The sequence below is a fragment of the Paramisgurnus dabryanus genome, chromosome 3 (assembly GCF_030506205.2).
Source record: "Paramisgurnus dabryanus chromosome 3, PD_genome_1.1, whole genome shotgun sequence".
Lineage (NCBI taxonomy): Eukaryota > Metazoa > Chordata > Actinopteri > Cypriniformes > Cobitidae > Paramisgurnus > Paramisgurnus dabryanus.
The window spans coordinates 23700988-23720033 of record NC_133339.1 but is presented as its reverse complement, the minus strand read 5'-3'; the positions used below and the strand labels follow the sequence as shown (position 1 = coordinate 23720033).

The window sequence follows — 19046 nt, the reverse complement described above, 5'->3', positions numbered from 1 at the left end:
ATGGTTTTTGAAAGAGAGTACGCACGCGCGACGTAAGGGCATGCTGGGAGATGTAGGATAGACTTCAGTATGGGACCATCATTTTTTATTAAATGCTTGAAAGAAAAGAAAAAGAAACTAGCAAGAAGTGTCATCATTGGCAATTTATAAAACAATATGCCAGATTCCAGTAAAAACAGTGTTGAATATGTTTGATTCAATAATAATAAAAAGGCCAGATTCCTTAAACACAGCGATTGTTCTCATAGCTTTCGGGTTTTTAGAAGATTCAGTAGTGTCAAAATACATTCATCTCATGTTTAAATCTTGTTTGCACATTTAAAAAAATTACATTTATGAATGTGATATTTGGCTAACAGAAACATAAGGTTTATAAAATAAACATCATTTTTCCTTTCCTATTCATGAAAGCTACAAATTACATTTCTGCATGTAAATTTAACATTTGGATAAACATATATGGGACCATAAATCCCAGGAAGGAGAGCGGACCGTTCTCACCAAATGTATTCAACGAAGTAGTGCTCCATACTCCAATCCAGTAGGTGGCAGAAAATGCACCTTTAGTTGGTTTGCCAACCGCCATTTAAACAAAAAAAAGAAGAAGGCAGCACGAGCGTGTAGTGTCCCGTTTATTTTTTTACGTTCGAAGCTTATTCATAAAGAACAGAGATGACTGCAACTTCGTCAGTGTCAAAGGGATGTTTTGTATTTAAGTCGGCGTCTAAAAAAAGAAGAAAACTACATAAAGATGTTGATGGATTGTTGCTGTGTGGCAGTGATGATAATGGCAGAGATCGCTTTAGGATCTATCAGAAATTATTGGAAAAGGTTCAATTACACACAGAGGCAATTCAAGATCAGCTGAATAAAAAGGTACTCGACAACCTTGTCCAGTTCATTAAAAAGTATGAACTCTGCTACTCATCTGACGTTTGGAGACAAGGAGCTAGTGAAATCCCCACAGCTGCATTAATGCTGGGTGTAAATGTACCTGATCACACTATGACTTTTCGTAGTCTTTGTAGTCTTCTTCAGGATTCTGTCACCCCATTTGTTGTGTCAGTTCCTGCCAAAGAATGTACAGCTGTTAAGATATTGATTCAGAAGGTTGTGGGACAGCTGATGGGAAGAGGACTGTCTCTGGATGAAGATCAGGAGGATGATACAGCTCCGCATCAGAAAACACAATGTAGTATTAGTGATCTTTGCCAGTGGTACAAAACCGTTAAGAAGTCCAACATGAAAAATGAGGGCTTGCACTGGAGTTTGCCTATTGTTGTCATCTTCAAAGACTTTGAGGCTTTCAATTTGCAAGCTTTACAGGATTTCATCCTCATTTGCAGTCAATACGTTCAGGAGCTTCCTCTCATCTTCATCTTTGGTATCGCAACATCTTCCAGCACTATCCAGCAAAGGCTCTCTCACTCGGTGTCATCACTGCTCTGCATTGAAGTCTTTCATTCTCTCTCCTGTACCCAGCACTTAGCCGCTGTCTTTGACAAGTTGATCCTGAATTCTCAGTTCCCGTTCAAGCTCAGCAGTAAGGTGATACAGGTTTTGGTCGGCATCTTCCTTTACCATGACTTTTCTGTTCAAAGTTTTGTTAAGGGCCTACAGCTCTCCATGTCGGAGCACTTTAATAACCAGCCTCTCAGTGTCCTTTGTTGCCAGAAGAAGGAGGCCATGCTTTGTGCCAAGATGTTGAGCCAGCAGAATGTGGATAGAATTCGTCATCTCCCCTCTTTTATGAGATATGTGGAGGCACAGGAACCCCAAGAGCAGGTTTTGCTGCTTACCAGTGATGAACATGTCAAGGAAGTGTGTCAGATATTGCTGAAAAACCTCCATAAATACCACAAGAATTACTATCCTATTCTCCAGTGTCTGCACTCATTGACCTCATTGCTACCTAAGTGTCCCTTGGGAAAACAAATACGAGAGCTCCATGTGAGCTGCAATGAGAAGAAGGTGTGGGAGACAGAGGAGTATGATTTAGCCATGCAACTTTTGAGGATTCTAGCAAAAGATGAGCTTGTTGCAGCTTTACGGGAATGTGCCGGGATTCTTAAATCAGCCAGAAGCAAGAAAATACAAAATGTGCTCCGTCAAGTGGAAGATTTTATTGTCAGAATGGAGGAGCTAGAATGTCCCTCCACTGAAGATCTTCCTGAGGATGATGTCATCTTTTCAGGAAATGATTACAAGAGAAGAACAGATCTCTTTCAGCTTCAGAAGACTCTGCAGGAAAAAGAGTCTGGAAGAAGCAAGAAAATCACTCCTTTTGAAATGCTCAGAAATGAGGTGGTACAATTTCTTGATGACCTTGTGAGAGAGTACTTGACCCCAGCAGAGCTTCAACCTCTCCATGAAGTTTATTACTACAGTTCCTCTGGAGTCCTGCGACAACGACTGAACGCTGCCCCTCGCACGTCCATTCAAGCCGCACTCAGTCATCCTTTCTACTATTTGCAGAATCAAGCCTTGAAAACACGTGCTGGGACAGTTTCTAGCGCTGCTCCTGACCTCTGCATCATATACAAGCTTCATCTTGAGTGTGGAAGACTTATTAATCTATATGATTGGTTTGAGGCCTTTGTGACTGTTAGCTCAGCAGCTGAAGACAAAGACGAAAATTCTGATGAGTGTGGCAAGCTCGACAGTCTCAAAAATGCTCGTTTCATCCAGGCGGTTTCCGAGATGGAATTCCTTGGTTTTGTTAAATCAACAAAACAGAAAACTGACCATGTGGCAAGACTCACCTGGGGAGGTTGTTAGAGAAACATCTTAAACACTCAAGAACACAAGAAGCTGGCCTGTAATTGACTTTCTTTGTAACTGCAAATACTGTTTCCATTTGTTTTTTTTAACCAAATATTAAAATAAAGTATTCTGTCTCTAGCAAAAAAAAAAAAGACTTCAGTGTTATATTATTAATATCTCCGTTGGGGGGCATTAAACAAATTAGTTAATTATTGAAGTATTCCCGTAGCTCAACTGGTCAAGCAATTTGGCAGTAAAGTAATTATCCATAGCAACTTTTAAACTTTTAATTGGGACATATGAAAATCAGACTTTTTCCATGTTTAAGAGCTATAATTGGGTCTCCAGTGCTTGTATCAACCTAGAAAATATGAAAAAGAACAACCCAATAACTTAGTTTTGGTAAACCATTCTCTGCAAGCATGTGTAAAAATAGGTCATTGAAATGTGGCACCCCTTGTGATGTCAGAAGGGGATAATACAGCCCCTTAATCTGCACTATCCAAACACGGCACTGCCATTTAGTGCAGTGATCAGCTCATTTGCATTTAAAATGATTTGCATTTTGCTCACACCTACAAAATGGTAATTTTATAATTTTGTTATAATAAATTATCTATATGATATTTTGAGCTTAAACTTCACATACGTACTCTGGGGACACCAAAGATTTATTTGACATCTTAATAAAGTCTTGTGAAATGTCTCCTTTAATAAATCGTAATGGATTGTAGTAAAATATTTAAAAGGTGAGGTAGGGTAAAACACAAACTCCTTTAGATATACATGGTGCACATTCATCAAATAACAACACGATAAACATGATATACATTCCCCTCCTTTATTGGTAAAATTACAAGATCTATTAGGTTTGTTTTTCATTAATTTGTTTTTGTCCATTATCTCTCACATTTTTTAAACCCTGCTTAGGATGATGGTTCACATTTGTTGTGCTAGAACACAGGTGATGCTGAAAATGCCTGTTGTAAGAGACGTCCTTCAACATGAAACAAGAAGGACTAGACAGAAAAATATTGACTGGAAAGTGACACAGTCAGACAGGACAAAGACCCAGTGCACTCGAGCATATGTACAAAAACATCAGGAAAAGAAACAAATTCTTAAAATGGTGCCGAAATGAAATCATCACTGATTGAGATCTTATATGCAGGAAATAATTAGGGGGGAAACAAAAGTACAAATACAGCAACATTATCCCATCCCCTTTCAATAATCGTGGTTTTGGTCAGAGGTTGATTTTGCTTTGTGTCGTTCATATGCATATATTCCATGTCTGAATGATTCCAGAAATATTTTCATTAATGCAAAGTTCAAAAAACCAACACAATGGAGTTATACCACCTGTTAATGCACTACAGATATACAAGTAAATATATGTAAATGATTAGAAAAAAGGGTCTAGCCTATCAAATCATATACTGGTTTCATTTGTGCTGTAGTAGTGGATGTCTGAGAGACTAATACAATAAAAATAATACAGAATTTATAGAACAGCCGGACATAGATGGAAAATAGCCTTTTTTCTCTTGTTCTCTGATCTGATCCTCTTCGTCTGACATGGTTACTCTATAAAGGAAGTATGTGACCAAGAGGAGCCAGAGAATAAAGTGTAACTCAATACTGGCAGTATGCATCCACCGAATGGGAGAGCAAGTTTAAATAGTGGTATTACCACTAATTTTTTTTTTCAAACACAAGCAAATTTCATGATAAGGAAATACAAGAGTGAGACGACTTGTTTCCCACCAGCAGCAGTTTGGAAATTCTTTCGTAAAGAGAGACGACCAAAGCTTTTAAGTGCGATTGGTTAGAACTGATCAGATGTTCTTATATTTCCATATTTTGTTTTTGTTCTGTCAGAACTCTATAGAGAAATCGATTGGAAATCGTAAATGGCAGGCACATGTCGTAGTTTCTGTGTGTGTAAGTATGCATGTACTGTTAAGAGGGAAAACTGGTGGAAATATTAAGAGGGTGTTAATGGGTAACAATGGCCCCTTTCCAGTTCTGAAGCAGAAACCGCCGGCCTGTATGTTACAGTGTAACAGGCCATAGTTTAAGAGCTAAGTGAATGGATTTCACACTATGGGTTCATATTGTGTTTGTGTGTCTGTATCAGTCCTTGGGTGCATCTGCCAGCTGATTGGTCCAATGGTTAGTTCCCGCCTCCACAGCACTGGCCAGATCTGCCCTGAGGTGCTGTCTCCTGTAAGTCAACCCCTCCTCTAGCGCGTCCACCGCTCCCAGCTCCACCTTGTGGTTCGCTCTTCGGGAGCTTCTTGGCTAAACGGAGCGAATTGAAAAGTAAATAAAAATTAATGCATGAAATGATCGTAGCATAACACAATTTCCATGCAGGATGTCCATGCCATTTTTTCCCATAAATGAAGCAAATGTTGACCTTAGCAAAATAAAGTAAATAATGACTTAAATTTCCATCTGTTCCTCCCATAAAACTATCACATATGAAGACTTGAAATATAGGGTGCAAGCAATATGGTGCATGCATGCATGATGCTTTAATGGAGACCTTGACAGCCCCCTGGACTCCACCTAATAACATTTTGTGCCCCAAAGTTGCATGGGTTTGTAAATGGCAAATTGTATTTTTGGTTAGCATTTGCATGAGAAGGCGTGACTGTACAGCGTTTGAATGTGTTGTAGCAGGTTAAACTGGTCACAGTGCTGTGTTTTGCTCTGGGCATGAAGCATGAAGTGTCAATAACAGCAAAGATGAGATCTTACCAATAGCCATGAAAATCTCATTCACATTCATGGCAGTTTTCGCAGAAGTCTCCATGAAGAGTAGACTGTTGTCATCTGCGTACGCCTGTGCCTCCTAGAAAGCAGCATACAGATGTGTTATATGCATATATATAGTGACAATGAAACAAAGGCTCTTACAAATCACACGCACCTGAAAGTCAACAGCTCTCTTGTTAGCCAGATCTGCCTTATTGCCGGCCAAAGCGATGACTATGTTGGGACTCGCCTGACGCTGGAGTTCCTTCACCCAGTTCTTTGCTCTAGTAAATGTGTCCTAGGAAATAAATTAGATGAACAATTGAATAAACAAGAACCAAACCTATAGTAGATAAACAAATCTTTTTAAAGGCATCTTTACTGAGATTGTTGCATGACTTTGAGCAAAGGTTGACTGCATCCTGCAGAATAATAATTAACCTTAACAGTCAGTCAGGTGAAAGCTTATTATTCAGACCTTACCCCTTCTGTTGAACACAACCTGTGATGTCAGCTTTATTAGTGCTTGTGCAACGGCAAGTCACACTGCTGCTGAGATTTTTACAACTGTCATCTAGTGAATGATTACTTTTGCAAAACACCTGACAATTTTGAATCAAAAGGTTTAATTTTGGTGTCGCCTGAATTTATGATGCTTACTGTGTTAGTTATGTCATAGACGACGATGGCCGCCTGAGCACCTCTGTAGTACATAGGCGCCAGGCTGTGGTATCGTTCCTGTCCGGCTGTGTCCCAAATCTCAAACTTTACTGTTGTATCATCCAGGCAGACTGTCTGTGTTAGGAAAGCAGCTAGAATGGAAAGAGAAACAGAAATGGTTTTGACGTAAAGATAAAGCGTATCAGTTATGATCAATGTTATGCTTCGAGCACTTCCTTAATTCTGGGTTTTATAAGGCTGAGCTGATTCAACAAGGAAACAACAAAGTGAAAGAAATTGAGAGAAATGTGGAAAAATATGCATTGACTGGAAAACATGAAATATTTATGTGTAATGATTTAAAGAAGACATATCATGAAAATCAGACTTTCCCATTTTTAAGTGCTATAATTGGGTCTCCAGTGCTTCTATCAACCTAGAAAATGTGAATAAGATCAACCCAGTAACTTAGTTTTGGTAATCCATTCTCTGCAAGCATGTAAAAAAATAGGTTATTGAAATTTGGCACCCCTTGTGATGTCAGAAGGGGATAATATACCACCCCTAAATCTGCATTATTTAAGGGGCGATATTGGCGGAATGTTGCCCCTTGCTCATCACTCCATTTCAAAATGCATAGTGAGGCTACAGTAGCTGCCACATGACAAAAAAGTCAAGACAACCAATGTGTTTAATGCATTTGTTTTGTGTTGTTGCAGAAGGCTACACGCATCAAAGCAGAAGTGCCTTAAACACATTGGTCCAGCGGAACGTGATTTATATGTTTAACATGATCGCTTGAAATGCATATAACTTTACAAACCCAAACAGGATTACTACCTAGTAGGGCTGCACGATAAAACGCATCCGATTGTCATACCCATCTCGTCAGTACAGCCGGTTCCTTGATTGGTAGTAAATCGCCATCACCTGCTTTCAGGTGGAGCAGCATTTACTACACAAAGCCGTAGTTCACTGACAAGCTGGGAAAAAATCACATACTTATTGCAGGTGATACATCCACGATAATTAATGCGAAACTCTCCCAACTGTCAGTGAACTACGGCTTTGTGTAGTAAAGTCACGACCACCCGCTGCACTCTCTTTCTCCCATTTGTATATTACTACTATTAATAAACCATCTATTTATATCCAAAATGTTTGCTCAGAGAGCAAAGAGATGGTAGCAAATAAGCAATGCTAATGCAAAGCCCTTTGCACTGAACGAGCAATTATAGCTCAAACGATCAAACAGTTCTTATGTAAGCTGACTGTACATTACAGCTTTGCGTTTTTTACATCTAAAGTCACTCGTCACCGGGACAGCAAGTAGACTTTTGAATCTGAAATAATGAGTGGATTAAGTATTTTTAATCGGCAAGAGAGGAATAGAAAGAGAGGAACTTTTACTGCTTTTACATAAATCAATCAAAACAATCACATTTATTTTCTCTAGACTCATTTATAATCTATAGACCTTCACTGTCTATTATTAATATACTATACTATACTATTTATAGTCTATCTACACCTTTCACAATGTTAATAAATCCCTTCAAAAGGGTTATCTTCACAAGTATTTCAGTTAAGTACAAGTAAGGTGCAGTCAGTAAAGTGCACTTGCTCCAATCGATCGGCCGAAAACAGTATTAAATGACTCGCGAAATTTGCAGATCTCATGAACCGTTCTTTGTGTTTACTTTTGTCATCATACGGCTCCTGAATGCGGCTGCAGTTGAAGGGCTTTTTTACGCAGTGCAAGCATTTTTATAACCCGTTGCTCATGGATTTCTCTCTTTACCTTTACAGATATATGTGTATTTTCTATGAGGATGTGCTCTGGTCCTAACAGCGTGACACGTCTTCACATCCCCATCAAACAGCGTATACAACACATATCTATCGCAGACAATTGCAACCTCATGCCGAAAGTTTATTATTTGTATGCGTTTTAAAGTTTTGACAGTTTAAACGTTCATTTTCCTCACAGCTGCTCTTGTCTGCGTACACCTGACGCGTGCACACACACAGCAGCCTGTCGTCAGTGCACGTTAACAGAACAATCTCTCTAACGTCTTAAGTAAGCTACAGTAACCTAATTCATCTCTTAATAAAATCACTCTCTGCTCTTCACTGGAGAACTGTTGTACTTCATACGAATGCGTGCATATTTAATTCATACTGTAAACTTTAATGGTGCGTTTACACCAACCGCATTTCAGGTGTCAAAATCACGTCTACCGCGCCTAGTTTGCCGCTTGAACAGTTTGAACGCATTCGCGCGGAGTAGACATGCGGAAAAAGCAAGCATTTGACACGCGTCAGAGGCAAAATCCGCTTTTTGTGGGATGGGCAAGTGCTATGCGGTTGTCTGTTTGCAAGATGACTGATGTTGAATGTGCATTTATCAAGAGAGTTACCAGTTTGTATTTGGTAACCTTACTATAGGGGAAAAAAACGTCACGTTACTCAAAAGGGAAGTGTGTATTACAACGTACCAGGTTGCCCAAAGTCTTCACTGACACTCTTCCAAGCGATGTCTTTTTTATTCCTGTCTCCTCTATAGAAATAAGAACTTGTGTCATATAGCTCCGGGTGACTGCTTACGGACAATATCAAGCGTTGAATGAGTGACTCCGGGTGGGGCTGCCACCACAGCAGCAAACAGGCTCCTGATTGGTTAGGAGCCTCATGCGAAATGCGTGAATTGAGCGTTGTACGCGCGAATGGTGTTTTTTGTCCATTTTGCGGTTCACGTGAATTTGCGGCTGACGCCCGATTTAATTTTTTTTAACTTTGGCGGAAATATCCCTAACGGGGTATCCCTAACGCGTACCGCATGTTTCCCCCTCAATATCGTGCAGTCCTAACTTATTCTAAGGTAATAAAAACAATACAGTTCATTTTTCATACAGTTCCGTCTTTATACACCACTGATAATATAATTATGTATATTATATTGCACTTCTGTCAAGATATCCTTTTAAAACTTACACAATGCACCTTTAAATTAAAATGAATAAATTGTCCAGTCCCATTGTTCATACTGCTATGGGACAGAAATACAGAGATATAAGGGTGGACTATTTTAACTTGCCAGCTAGCAGCATTTAAAACGCCTTGGCAACCACATACGAAAGCCCTGGCAACCTGGCGATTTTTTTAAAAGCAGCAAAAAGTACCAATCTAGCATACAGATTAAAGTTCACATAAAGGAAGTTTGCAAAAATGCGGAGAAAGAAACACCATGCAAGTTTCTAATCCCTGCGTGCTGAGTCAGATGCCCTGGTCACATGTTTATAGCTCACATACATTTTCCAGCGCATTGAGCACTGCAGCCTTTGACCTGCACACTGACGACAGGATGATGGCATCTGCTGCTAGGATATAAAAAAAGTGCTGAGGATTTCCTTATTCTCAGACATGTGCAAGCATGTGGTATCCTGCCTGTACCGAATCTTTTCTTCAGCATTTTTTCTACCCTTTAGTTATTGTAGAATCTGTAAATATTACACAACTGTCCATAATCCAATTCAGTAAAGACCACTAAAATTGATCATTAATAAACATGCGGGACACACAAAACACATACAACGGAGAACCCATTGTTGATAATTTCCTTTTCCTTGGACGCCAAACTGTTTCCTTTTCCTGTTTCCTAAATCTGAAAACTTTTAACATTTCTTACTATGAGAGTCAAGCATGTATAGATTCATACCGTCTGCCAGACTGGTTTGATTTTGAGATCTATTAAACGTGTGTGCGTTTTTTACAGAGTAGTAAAGCTCATGTGGCAGTCAGGTGATCACTGTAAGAACCTGCTTTTCTTCTTTTGATCTGGCCCTGCGCTCTTACCGCAAACCATAAAGAGTCCACAAATCCTTACAGAGGGCACTGATAATATCACTACAACTTATACAAGATATGATCGTAAAAACAATCTTTTAAAGGGCCACATGTAATTGTGAAAGGGTGATATGTTAATGTCAGCAATATGTTGCACGACAACATCTGTTCTTGCAGCTTCCAGTTTCTATGAAATTTGCCTTAGGAAATAGTTGCTTACCTCCAATGGTGCTCTCCTGGTACTCGTGAAACTGGCCTTTGACGAAACGCAACACCAGACTGGACTTGCCCACTGCAGATTCTCCCAGCAGCACCAGTTTAAACTGACAGATTTTGTTCCCGACGGGGGCGGCACCGTTGGTCCGCGCTGGTCCACCTCGCCCCGCCATGCCGACAGGCCGGACAAAGTAGAAAAGAAAGCTGACTGAATCTAAGAAGGTAGCAGGCCCTGAACCAGGATCAACTGAGCGCAGAGGAGGACAGGATCAAGGAGGAGAAAAAGAGAGAGAGAGAGAAAGAGAAAATCAGGTTAAGAAAGAGAAAGAAAGATGGATGGATGGATAAATAAACCTGGAGAAAAAAGAAAGAGGATAAAGTTTATCAACAAAAAACACACTGACCAAACAACAGACATGAATAGATTCATTATAAAACATCCTTAAAAAGGACAGACTAAGTCATTAGGCTACAAACAAAACTAAAACTGGCATTCACACCGCTATCCATTAACCAGCTATCCCGAATGTACCAGGAACAACGGTCCACATCAAAACAATCTCCATTACCAACCACCCACACTGTACAGCAATTACTTTTAAAAGCATCAAAATGAAAGTAAACACAATAAATAACACAATGCCATGTCACATAACCTACTTCCTACATAACCTGCACTTATCAGTGATCCCTAATAACCTACACCATGTCGACCGATAAGATGCTGTAAACAGATCAGGACCCAAGCTTTAATTTCTGCCTGTTATTTTTTGATAAGTGTATATTTGTTAATCGCAGTGACACACAAATCCACATTTAGCTCCACAAAACAAGCCATGGACGATAGCTGTACTGTATGTGTTTATTAAACTTTTACACGAAAATATAAAACTGCAGGAGGGAAAACTTTTATGACAGACCGTTACGGTGTTTATTTGTAACATTTGTGGGAGCCAACAAAGGTCAAAGACACAACGGTAATAATATAACTGCTAAAAATTGTGGGACATAATAGGAACAGCATAGATGGAAACTTATAGTAAAGTCATTATTTCAGTTTGTTAAAGATGCAGCAAGCAAACAGTAACAGCCAGAGAGAGGATAAAGGATAGATGCCAATAAATAGATGGATGGAGCCATGTTCTCAGTGGGAGAAAGTATTGAAGCCTACATTCCTAATTAGGGCTGGGAGTCAAAATATACTAAAATATAATATTATTTACTAAAAAAAATGCTGTCAGAAGTATAACCAACATTTTAACTACATTTCTGCAAGATTTAACTAGATGTGAAGCCCTACAGGATGATCAAAGCAGTAATATGGAAGTGTTTTTAGGGTTGGAGTCGGAGATGTCGCTGCCAGCATCAGGTCTTGAGTTTCAGTCTAACACAAAGCATGTGACAGAGGTTAAGAATGCCTCGAATCTAACACCCGGAAGCAACCCCTTAGGGGAAAAAGTAAGAACCCCATGCATGTTTTGATCATCGCTCTGATCTCTATCAAAAGTCCTTCACAAAAATGCAATTATCAAAAACGTGGACAATTACACTGTTTCCTGTTCAAAGAAAATATTTGGTTATTATATTTATTGGTTCTTCCTAACCCCAAAATAGCTGGAAAAAATCTGAAAAAAGACAAACCAAAGCTCGGGTCTTAGGAGGTTAAAGAATAACATTTTCTCTAAAGCATTAAACTTTTGTGAAAAACTTTAAAAATGCTGGCGCTGGCTGGCAACTTTTTTTAAGTGCTGGCAGCAGGGCTCCAGACTGCCACCAAAATTTGAGAGTGTGCCACTGAATTTTACATCCAGTCGCACATGTGCGACCATAAATGTGACTTTTTTTGTGATGTGAATCTGAATTTAAAACAGCACATTGTACTTTCTGCATCTATCATCAAAGTATTTATTAGTAATACAGTTTATTACTTAGTAGAAAAGAAATGTGAATATTTGGTTAGCATGTTGTGATTATTATATTATTTTAGTGAAAACTCATAAATAACTACAAATAACTAATGTTAGGGAAATCTGTTAATGTTTTGCTGTGCGTTTCTGTGAAAATATTGGCCGATATATCGGAATATCGGATTTTAAAACGGTCAAACATTTGTATCGGTATCGGCCTTCATAACCTTTTATCGGTCGGGCTCTACTGGACACCATTTACCGCAAGTTTTCAAAATCACAGTTATCAAACACGGTTGTAATGATAATAAAATTTTAAACAATAATACTAACTGTAAGGACATTTTAATGTGGTTAATCGTGGAACAGGTAATCGTTAGCCTAGAAATCTAGACGCACCCTAGCGGCCGCAAAATATATTTGCTGCCAGGGTTTAGTCTAGGCACTCACAATACACTTAACCGGTCCAAAAACCAAAATTTGGTCAGGCCAATCACATCGTGTGTAGCGTCTGTGGGGCGGGCTTAACATGATGACGACAGAGCTGCAACGGTTCCTACTTGAAAACAGGGAATGGCTGCTGCTGCTGGCGAACAGCTATCTTTTGAAGCGGCTTTGGCCGCGACTCTGGAGGACTTAGACTTATTTTTTTCTTTGAGAGAAGAGCAAATAAACCCTACTGAAGTCCTTTTTAAGCAAGAAAGATGAGTTTGGAGTTTTGCCGACTGGTTACGGTAACTACGTCACCTTCTTCGTTGCTCTGATCCGTCATAGCGCTATCCTATTGCGTGCAGAGGCATTTTGAGGGACAACCTTATATCCCGCCCCTTGCATTGAGCCGTTTGTGTGAAGAGTTGCCAGACCTTACATCTTGATGTAGGTCTGGCTAACCAGGCTAGGTAATCGTCCCATCCCTAGTACCAATTGAGCTACATGACCACATGTCTCACACTTAGGGTAGCTTAATACATATGTTTTGCTTAGCATACTGCCATTAATTCTGAAACAAAATGACTTAACAACCACCAAACCAAATTCCAGAAAATCTCTCCACCGACTGCCGCTATAATTTCCTGTTATCTCACCTACAGCTCTTCAATCATTCTATCTATTACTATCAAAATTAACACCGTGTGATTCATTTCCTGTCATCTTTTGCGCAGGCCACCATGCTGAGATGTGTCCCCCTAAACCACTGTCAGCAACATTCCAGCAATAAACGTGGCTCACTTCCTCTTTATGTAAAAACGCATCACTCATTGGAAGGGAAAAAGGATATGCTTTCCAAAAAGCTAGAAGAAAATCACTCGCATCTTCAACATGACATAAACTTTCAATAAAAAAAAGACACAGGGTATGATAGTGTGTGACAGACCGCCATACTGAAAAATCCAGCATAAGCTGGTGAGCTGGTTTTAGCTGGTCTCCGAGCTTGGTTTTTGCTGGTGTAGCAAGCTGGTCTAGCTGTGTTTTGGTCACTTTTTAAATTGAATTTTTTAAAGTTTTGCCAGGCTGGGAGGACCAGCTTAAACCAGCTACTGCCACCTAATACTGGTCTTAACTGTATTTTTCAGTAGGGAGGATAGTCTGTCTATCTAAGAAGTCATTGCCATTTGGCAGAACAAACAATGTAGATAGTGACACACCCACGCCCTGCCCAAAACCCTAAAGGGGGTTAACTGATGCTGTCACAGCTGCCCTCATTAATAATACAACCAAACAGATGCCATTATGCGTGTCCAACAACAAAAACCTCATTAGGTTTATGTGCGACAGTCAGACAATGGCTTTCTTTAACTGTGTGTCTGTTTGCGCAGTGAAGTCAAATTATCATTATAATAATCTGAAAACTCATTTTCATTTTCTTAGGAGCATCAATTCAAACATTTCATTTCCAGTTCAGGTTTGGATTACTCAGACCAGCAGGTGGTTTGTACATTCCACCTAAACATGTTTCCAAGTAGCGCAGAGATTTTTAACATTCCTGTACACATTCGATCATCAATGAGACCTAATAATAATAATAATAATAATAACAAGAATCATAATGATAAATACAGAAGAGACATAAAATGTTTGATAGTGGAAATAACCTTGATCGCACCCTGCTTTTTTCATCAAACCTCTAACAGCGAAACATTTTCGGTATGAGTCATTAGATAAAGGAGCAATATTTGGCATTGATCATTAGAACGTAATGAGAAATAATAATTTTAATTTGATTGTTTTAACAGACGTTCCACAAAGCCTTATTAATGACATACAAAGCCTCAAGCTGTTACAAGGCATGCTGGGAAAAGCCACTGTGCTTTACGGAGCAGAACCAGGAGAGCAAAGCGATATTCTGTACTTGTTTGCTCACCTGCAGTCACAGCCAAAACAAGAAAGCAACAAACATGGTTCAAACTTAACCCATTAAAAGTTTATTTCAGTATCAATGATCAGCCTTTTTAATATTCAGCTGCAGCACGTATGGTGCTTATGATAAGACGTAGGCTATATCACTGCACTGAGATGATGTTCGTCTGTATGACCAGTACTACTAACCAAGCTATAAAGACACAGCACTTACAGATAATGAGATCATGACACTGTAAAACAGCTTGAAGAATGCAGGTTTCAATGGTCATGTGTTCATCGAGTGCCTCCGCCGAACTAAAGTTCACTATGTGCTATGCAGGATGGTGAATTGAAGTTACAGAAGTGCATTTAAAGACGTCCCCATATCAAAGATTAACATTCAGCTAACACTCTGGAAAATCATCCATAGGTATTCAAATGTGTTAGCAGCGCAAAAGGTCATGGGTTCGTTCCACAGGGATCAAACCTACTGATATATGTAGCTTGTAATGCACTGTCGCTTTGGATAAATCCATCTAATAGAGTCATAAATGTAATGTACATTTGTATGGAAAGATCACATGTCCAACAATAGAGATAATCGGATCGATTACTTGTCTCTCTTATCAGTTCTTTCTAAGAGATTTGTTAATATAGCACCGTGTAATTATGGCTTTAAATAATAAATGCCTTTATGATGACTCTTTACATAATATACTGCTAATGATAATAATATACATTTTAAAAACCCAAACTAAATGTAAAGAGCTCTTAGGGAATGCGGCCATTCCAATCAGCAAGTTCATATATTAACGTACGCACAAACAATGTGATGACGCATCTAACTGACCTGTCAATCAAGGCTCCTCAAGTCGTCCCACCACAGCATACCTCACACAAAATAAACTGAAACATTTTATTTTCTCAAATATGACGTCTGCCACACTTAATGAAACAACTTGTCTGGCCATGACGTCTGTGATGCGGCCATAATCGAGATATCGACTTCCTGATGAAGGCCGATGGGTTTCACTTCTGATTTGTCCCACCCACGATCTCAGACCACAGACATTCAACTGAAAGCCGGTTGATAAGATACTGCCATTGCTGCTGAGCTGAGAAGCTGTTAAATGATTACAAAATATGTAGATCTCCGTTTGGAGAAGTAACACGCAACTAAAGTGTCGCAGAGATGTGCATGCTCGTGCATCGCAACTGTCAGATTTGACAAAACCATGATAACAATAAAGCCCTGCTGTTGAAGATAAAACTTCAGAGCTGCTGATCGGGGATCTGATGAGAAAATCAGAGGCTCGCTGACATATATATATTTATACATGTACGTGTGCTTATTTAATAAACGCGTTAACGTTACATTGAAGATTACTTCATTAAGCTTGATAATGCAAGCGTCATATACTCTGACGGACACAGAAAGAGACATGAATGCATATAGACGCGTTAATTATTTAAATATTGTTATGTCGTCCAGAGAAAAGATCCAGAGGAGCGGCACAGCATCGGCTGACAGTCCTGACAGTATCAGTAAACATCGATCAGCTGACATTAACCTCAATCATACCGACATCAAAGCCAGGCAGCGGTTACCTTAAGATTGGGATGCGACAGACGTTCTCGTTCTCTCTCAAATCTCTGGTTGACAGTCTCAGATAAAATTCCCCTCCAACAGTCCGAAGCGTCTCCAGTCGACGGGCCTTGGCCTTCACTTCCGCTTTGAGGAATGAACTTCCGTGATCCACCTTCTTCCGACGAGGCGGTGCTTGTTTTGACAGGCGTGGTGTTGGCCAATAAATGTATTACAGTTAATGTTCATTTAGACTAGGGACCTTTCTTTACCCTTTTATTAGGTACCAAACCGATTATCGTTTAATAATTAAGTGAAACGAGCCATACTTCTGATTAGACGCTCATTGTATTTTACAGTGCTATCTGTTGTACTATGCACAATGACAATAAAGTTTAATCTAAAAGAAAAAAAAAGGTTTTCCTACAATCAGTGTTAACGGATAAGTGACTTGTTTACAATATTTAATTGGTTTTAAGAGATAATAAATGTTAATAATTGTGAAATCAAATGCTTTGATTTGTACTTATCCGTACGTTTGCCTTTATTAAAAATTTTCGTTATTAATTTCATCAATTAAAAAAAATATTATGTTTTTTATATTTTACTTTATTGACTCCCGGCAAAATAACAACATTATTACAACAAACATATTTTAAATATTATTTTAATTTCAATGTAAATGCAGTCATTTCTAGACATGAAGATATTAAAAACTATACAAAACGAAACAAGACGAATTCAAATGTTAAGTGACTTGTGATGGAAAATGTCAAAACAGCCTCAAGTGTAATTCAGTATCATGTACTAAGCAGTTTTCACCAAGCTGGGGCGCTACACGCGTATTAATTGACAATTTAAAGGGATAGTTCACCCAAAAATGAAAATTCTGTCATCACCCTCATTTTGATCGAAACCTCTGTGAGTTTTTTTATTTCTATTGAACACAAATGAAAATATTTTAATAATTGATAATTAGCACACAATTGACGGTAGCCTGTTTGTTTATCCTACTATGGAAGTCAATGGGTACCCATCAATTGTGTGCTTACCATCATATCAAAATATCTTCTTTTGTGTTCAACAGAATAAAGAAACTCATACAGGTTTAGAACAACATGAGGGTCAGCAAATGATGACATAATTTTCATTTAAAGGGTTAAAGGGATAGTTCACCCAAAAATGAAAAGTCTCTCATCATTTTCTCACTCTCATGTTGTTACAAACCTGTAAAAATGTCTTTGTTCTGATGAACACAAAGGAGTTATTTTAAGAAATGCTTGTAACCACACCGTTTGTGGACCGCATTTACTTCCATAGTATTCTTTTTTTCTACTATGGAAGCGAATGGGGTCCACAAACAGACATTTCTCAAAATATCTTCCTTCGTGTTTTTAGAACAAAGAAATTTCTGTGTCTTTGTAACAACATAAGAGTGAGTAAATTATGACAACATTTTCATTTTTGGGTGAACTATCCCTTTAACTATCCCTTCATTTTTATATTTGTGTTGAAATCGGTTGTTTTCTTTAGGAAGAGTAACGCCAAAATATAAGACCCCCAAAACAACTGAATTGCGATGATTCTGATATTTTTGATATCCTTTATTTAGTTTCCATCCATAGTAGTAATTAAAGGAACAGTATGTAAGAAATTTATATCAATTAATCATTAAATGGCCCTGAAATGTCACTAGACATTAAGAAATCCTTTTCATTTCAAATACTTATATCACTGACAACAGCAGTCCGGCCAGGATATTGTCATTTAAAAAGTGGAGTTGCAGCCCTCAACTGATGTTTATGTTGTCGTTTGGTATATTGGCCACCAGCTGTGTGATTGCAGCACCAGTTTCAGCCACACGTTTTGTGATTGCAATACCAGTTTTGGCCACAATCCTACATACTGTTCCTTTAAATATGATATTTCGTATAATGCTTATTAAAAATATCCCCTTATTACCGCAGTGGTAGGTCTATGTGAAGAGCAGCGTGTCATTAAAACTGTGCGGAGGCGGTGAATGTGCATATGCTCGCATTTTCTTAACAACTACTTTATAGGCTACTATTAATAACTGGGCAAAAGTTTACTCTGACACACTGGCAACTGTTTCTACTAATTATCTAAGAAAATGTTAAACATTCAAAGACAATTATTATTATACTATGGCGAAAAGTTGAAAACTTACATTTAAAGTTGATATAGTCTTTAAATTTAGAACCAATTATGCCTTTCAGTCCTGATACCTGCTGGGTCAAGTCGTTGTTTTATCTCCTTGTTAATTTACTTAAACTAATATATTTTGTTTGTGCCTCTGATAATGTTTTAAATAATTTTTTGTATATTTAAAAAAAATCTACAGTGATTGTGAAGCAGATTAGTGCTGGCCAAAACAACACCCACTCTCTACCCCATCAGCCAGCTAAATATCAAATAAAAACCACAGAAAAGATACAGAGTCTTTACAGTTTAAACTGCCCTGTAAACACTTCACAACATGTCAACATACATCACAGAGTCCATGGGGAGGAGCTGAGAGATAACAGGTTGTTAGTAAGATTATCCCACAACCAAGCAGTGTGTGGGTAGCCTCCTGCGGCTAATGATGTGTCTGGAGCCCTGATGTAGACAGAAAGAGAAAGGGTGAGAGAAAAAAAGAGAGATATAGTGGGCGTCTAAAGAAATATCTGCTTAAGAGAGCATCAGTATTTGTGCAACATGGAAGCGACTATGTGCATGTTAAACGTGTTAAGCATATACACTTTCAGAAAAAAAGTACAAAGTTGTACCTAATTGTCACTGGGATTGTAAACGTCCTAATTTCTACCATTTAAGTACAGATGAGGTACTAGACTATAAGTACCAGCGTGTACAAATATGAACCTTTTAGGTACAAAATTTTCTTTTTTTTAAAGTAATGCCCCAGTGACAACTTTTGTACCTTTATGTACCTTTTTTCTGAGAGT

The 19046-nt window shown here is 38.6% G+C and overlaps 2 protein-coding genes across 3 annotated transcripts; one reads left to right on the top strand and one right to left on the bottom strand.

The window, feature by feature from the left end:
- The first annotated feature begins 586 nt into the window (after positions 1-586).
- orc3 (origin recognition complex, subunit 3) lies at positions 587-2904 on the top strand. Its single transcript, XM_065273845.2, has one exon. The coding sequence runs from the start codon at positions 673-675 to the stop codon at positions 2776-2778; it is 2106 nt and encodes a 701-aa protein (XP_065129917.2). The 5' UTR covers positions 587-672; the 3' UTR covers positions 2779-2904.
- Positions 2905-3590: 686 nt separating this feature from the next.
- Positions 3591-16259, bottom strand: rab5c (RAB5C, member RAS oncogene family). Of its 2 annotated transcripts, none has more exons than XM_065279828.1 (6): positions 16104-16259; positions 10253-10495; positions 6187-6338; positions 5702-5824; positions 5530-5623; positions 3591-5067 (listed from the first exon to the last, which is right to left on the bottom strand). In XM_065279828.1, exons 2-6 carry the CDS (start codon positions 10419-10421, stop codon positions 4940-4942), a joined length of 666 nt encoding a protein of 221 aa, XP_065135900.1. In that variant the 5' UTR covers positions 10422-10495; positions 16104-16259; the 3' UTR covers positions 3591-4939. The 2 variants fall into 2 exon arrangements, with proteins under 2 accessions (XP_065135900.1, XP_065135891.1); XM_065279819.2 differs by having other exon boundaries at positions 10253-10602; positions 16104-16253.
- Positions 16260-19046: the final 2787 nt, after the last annotated feature.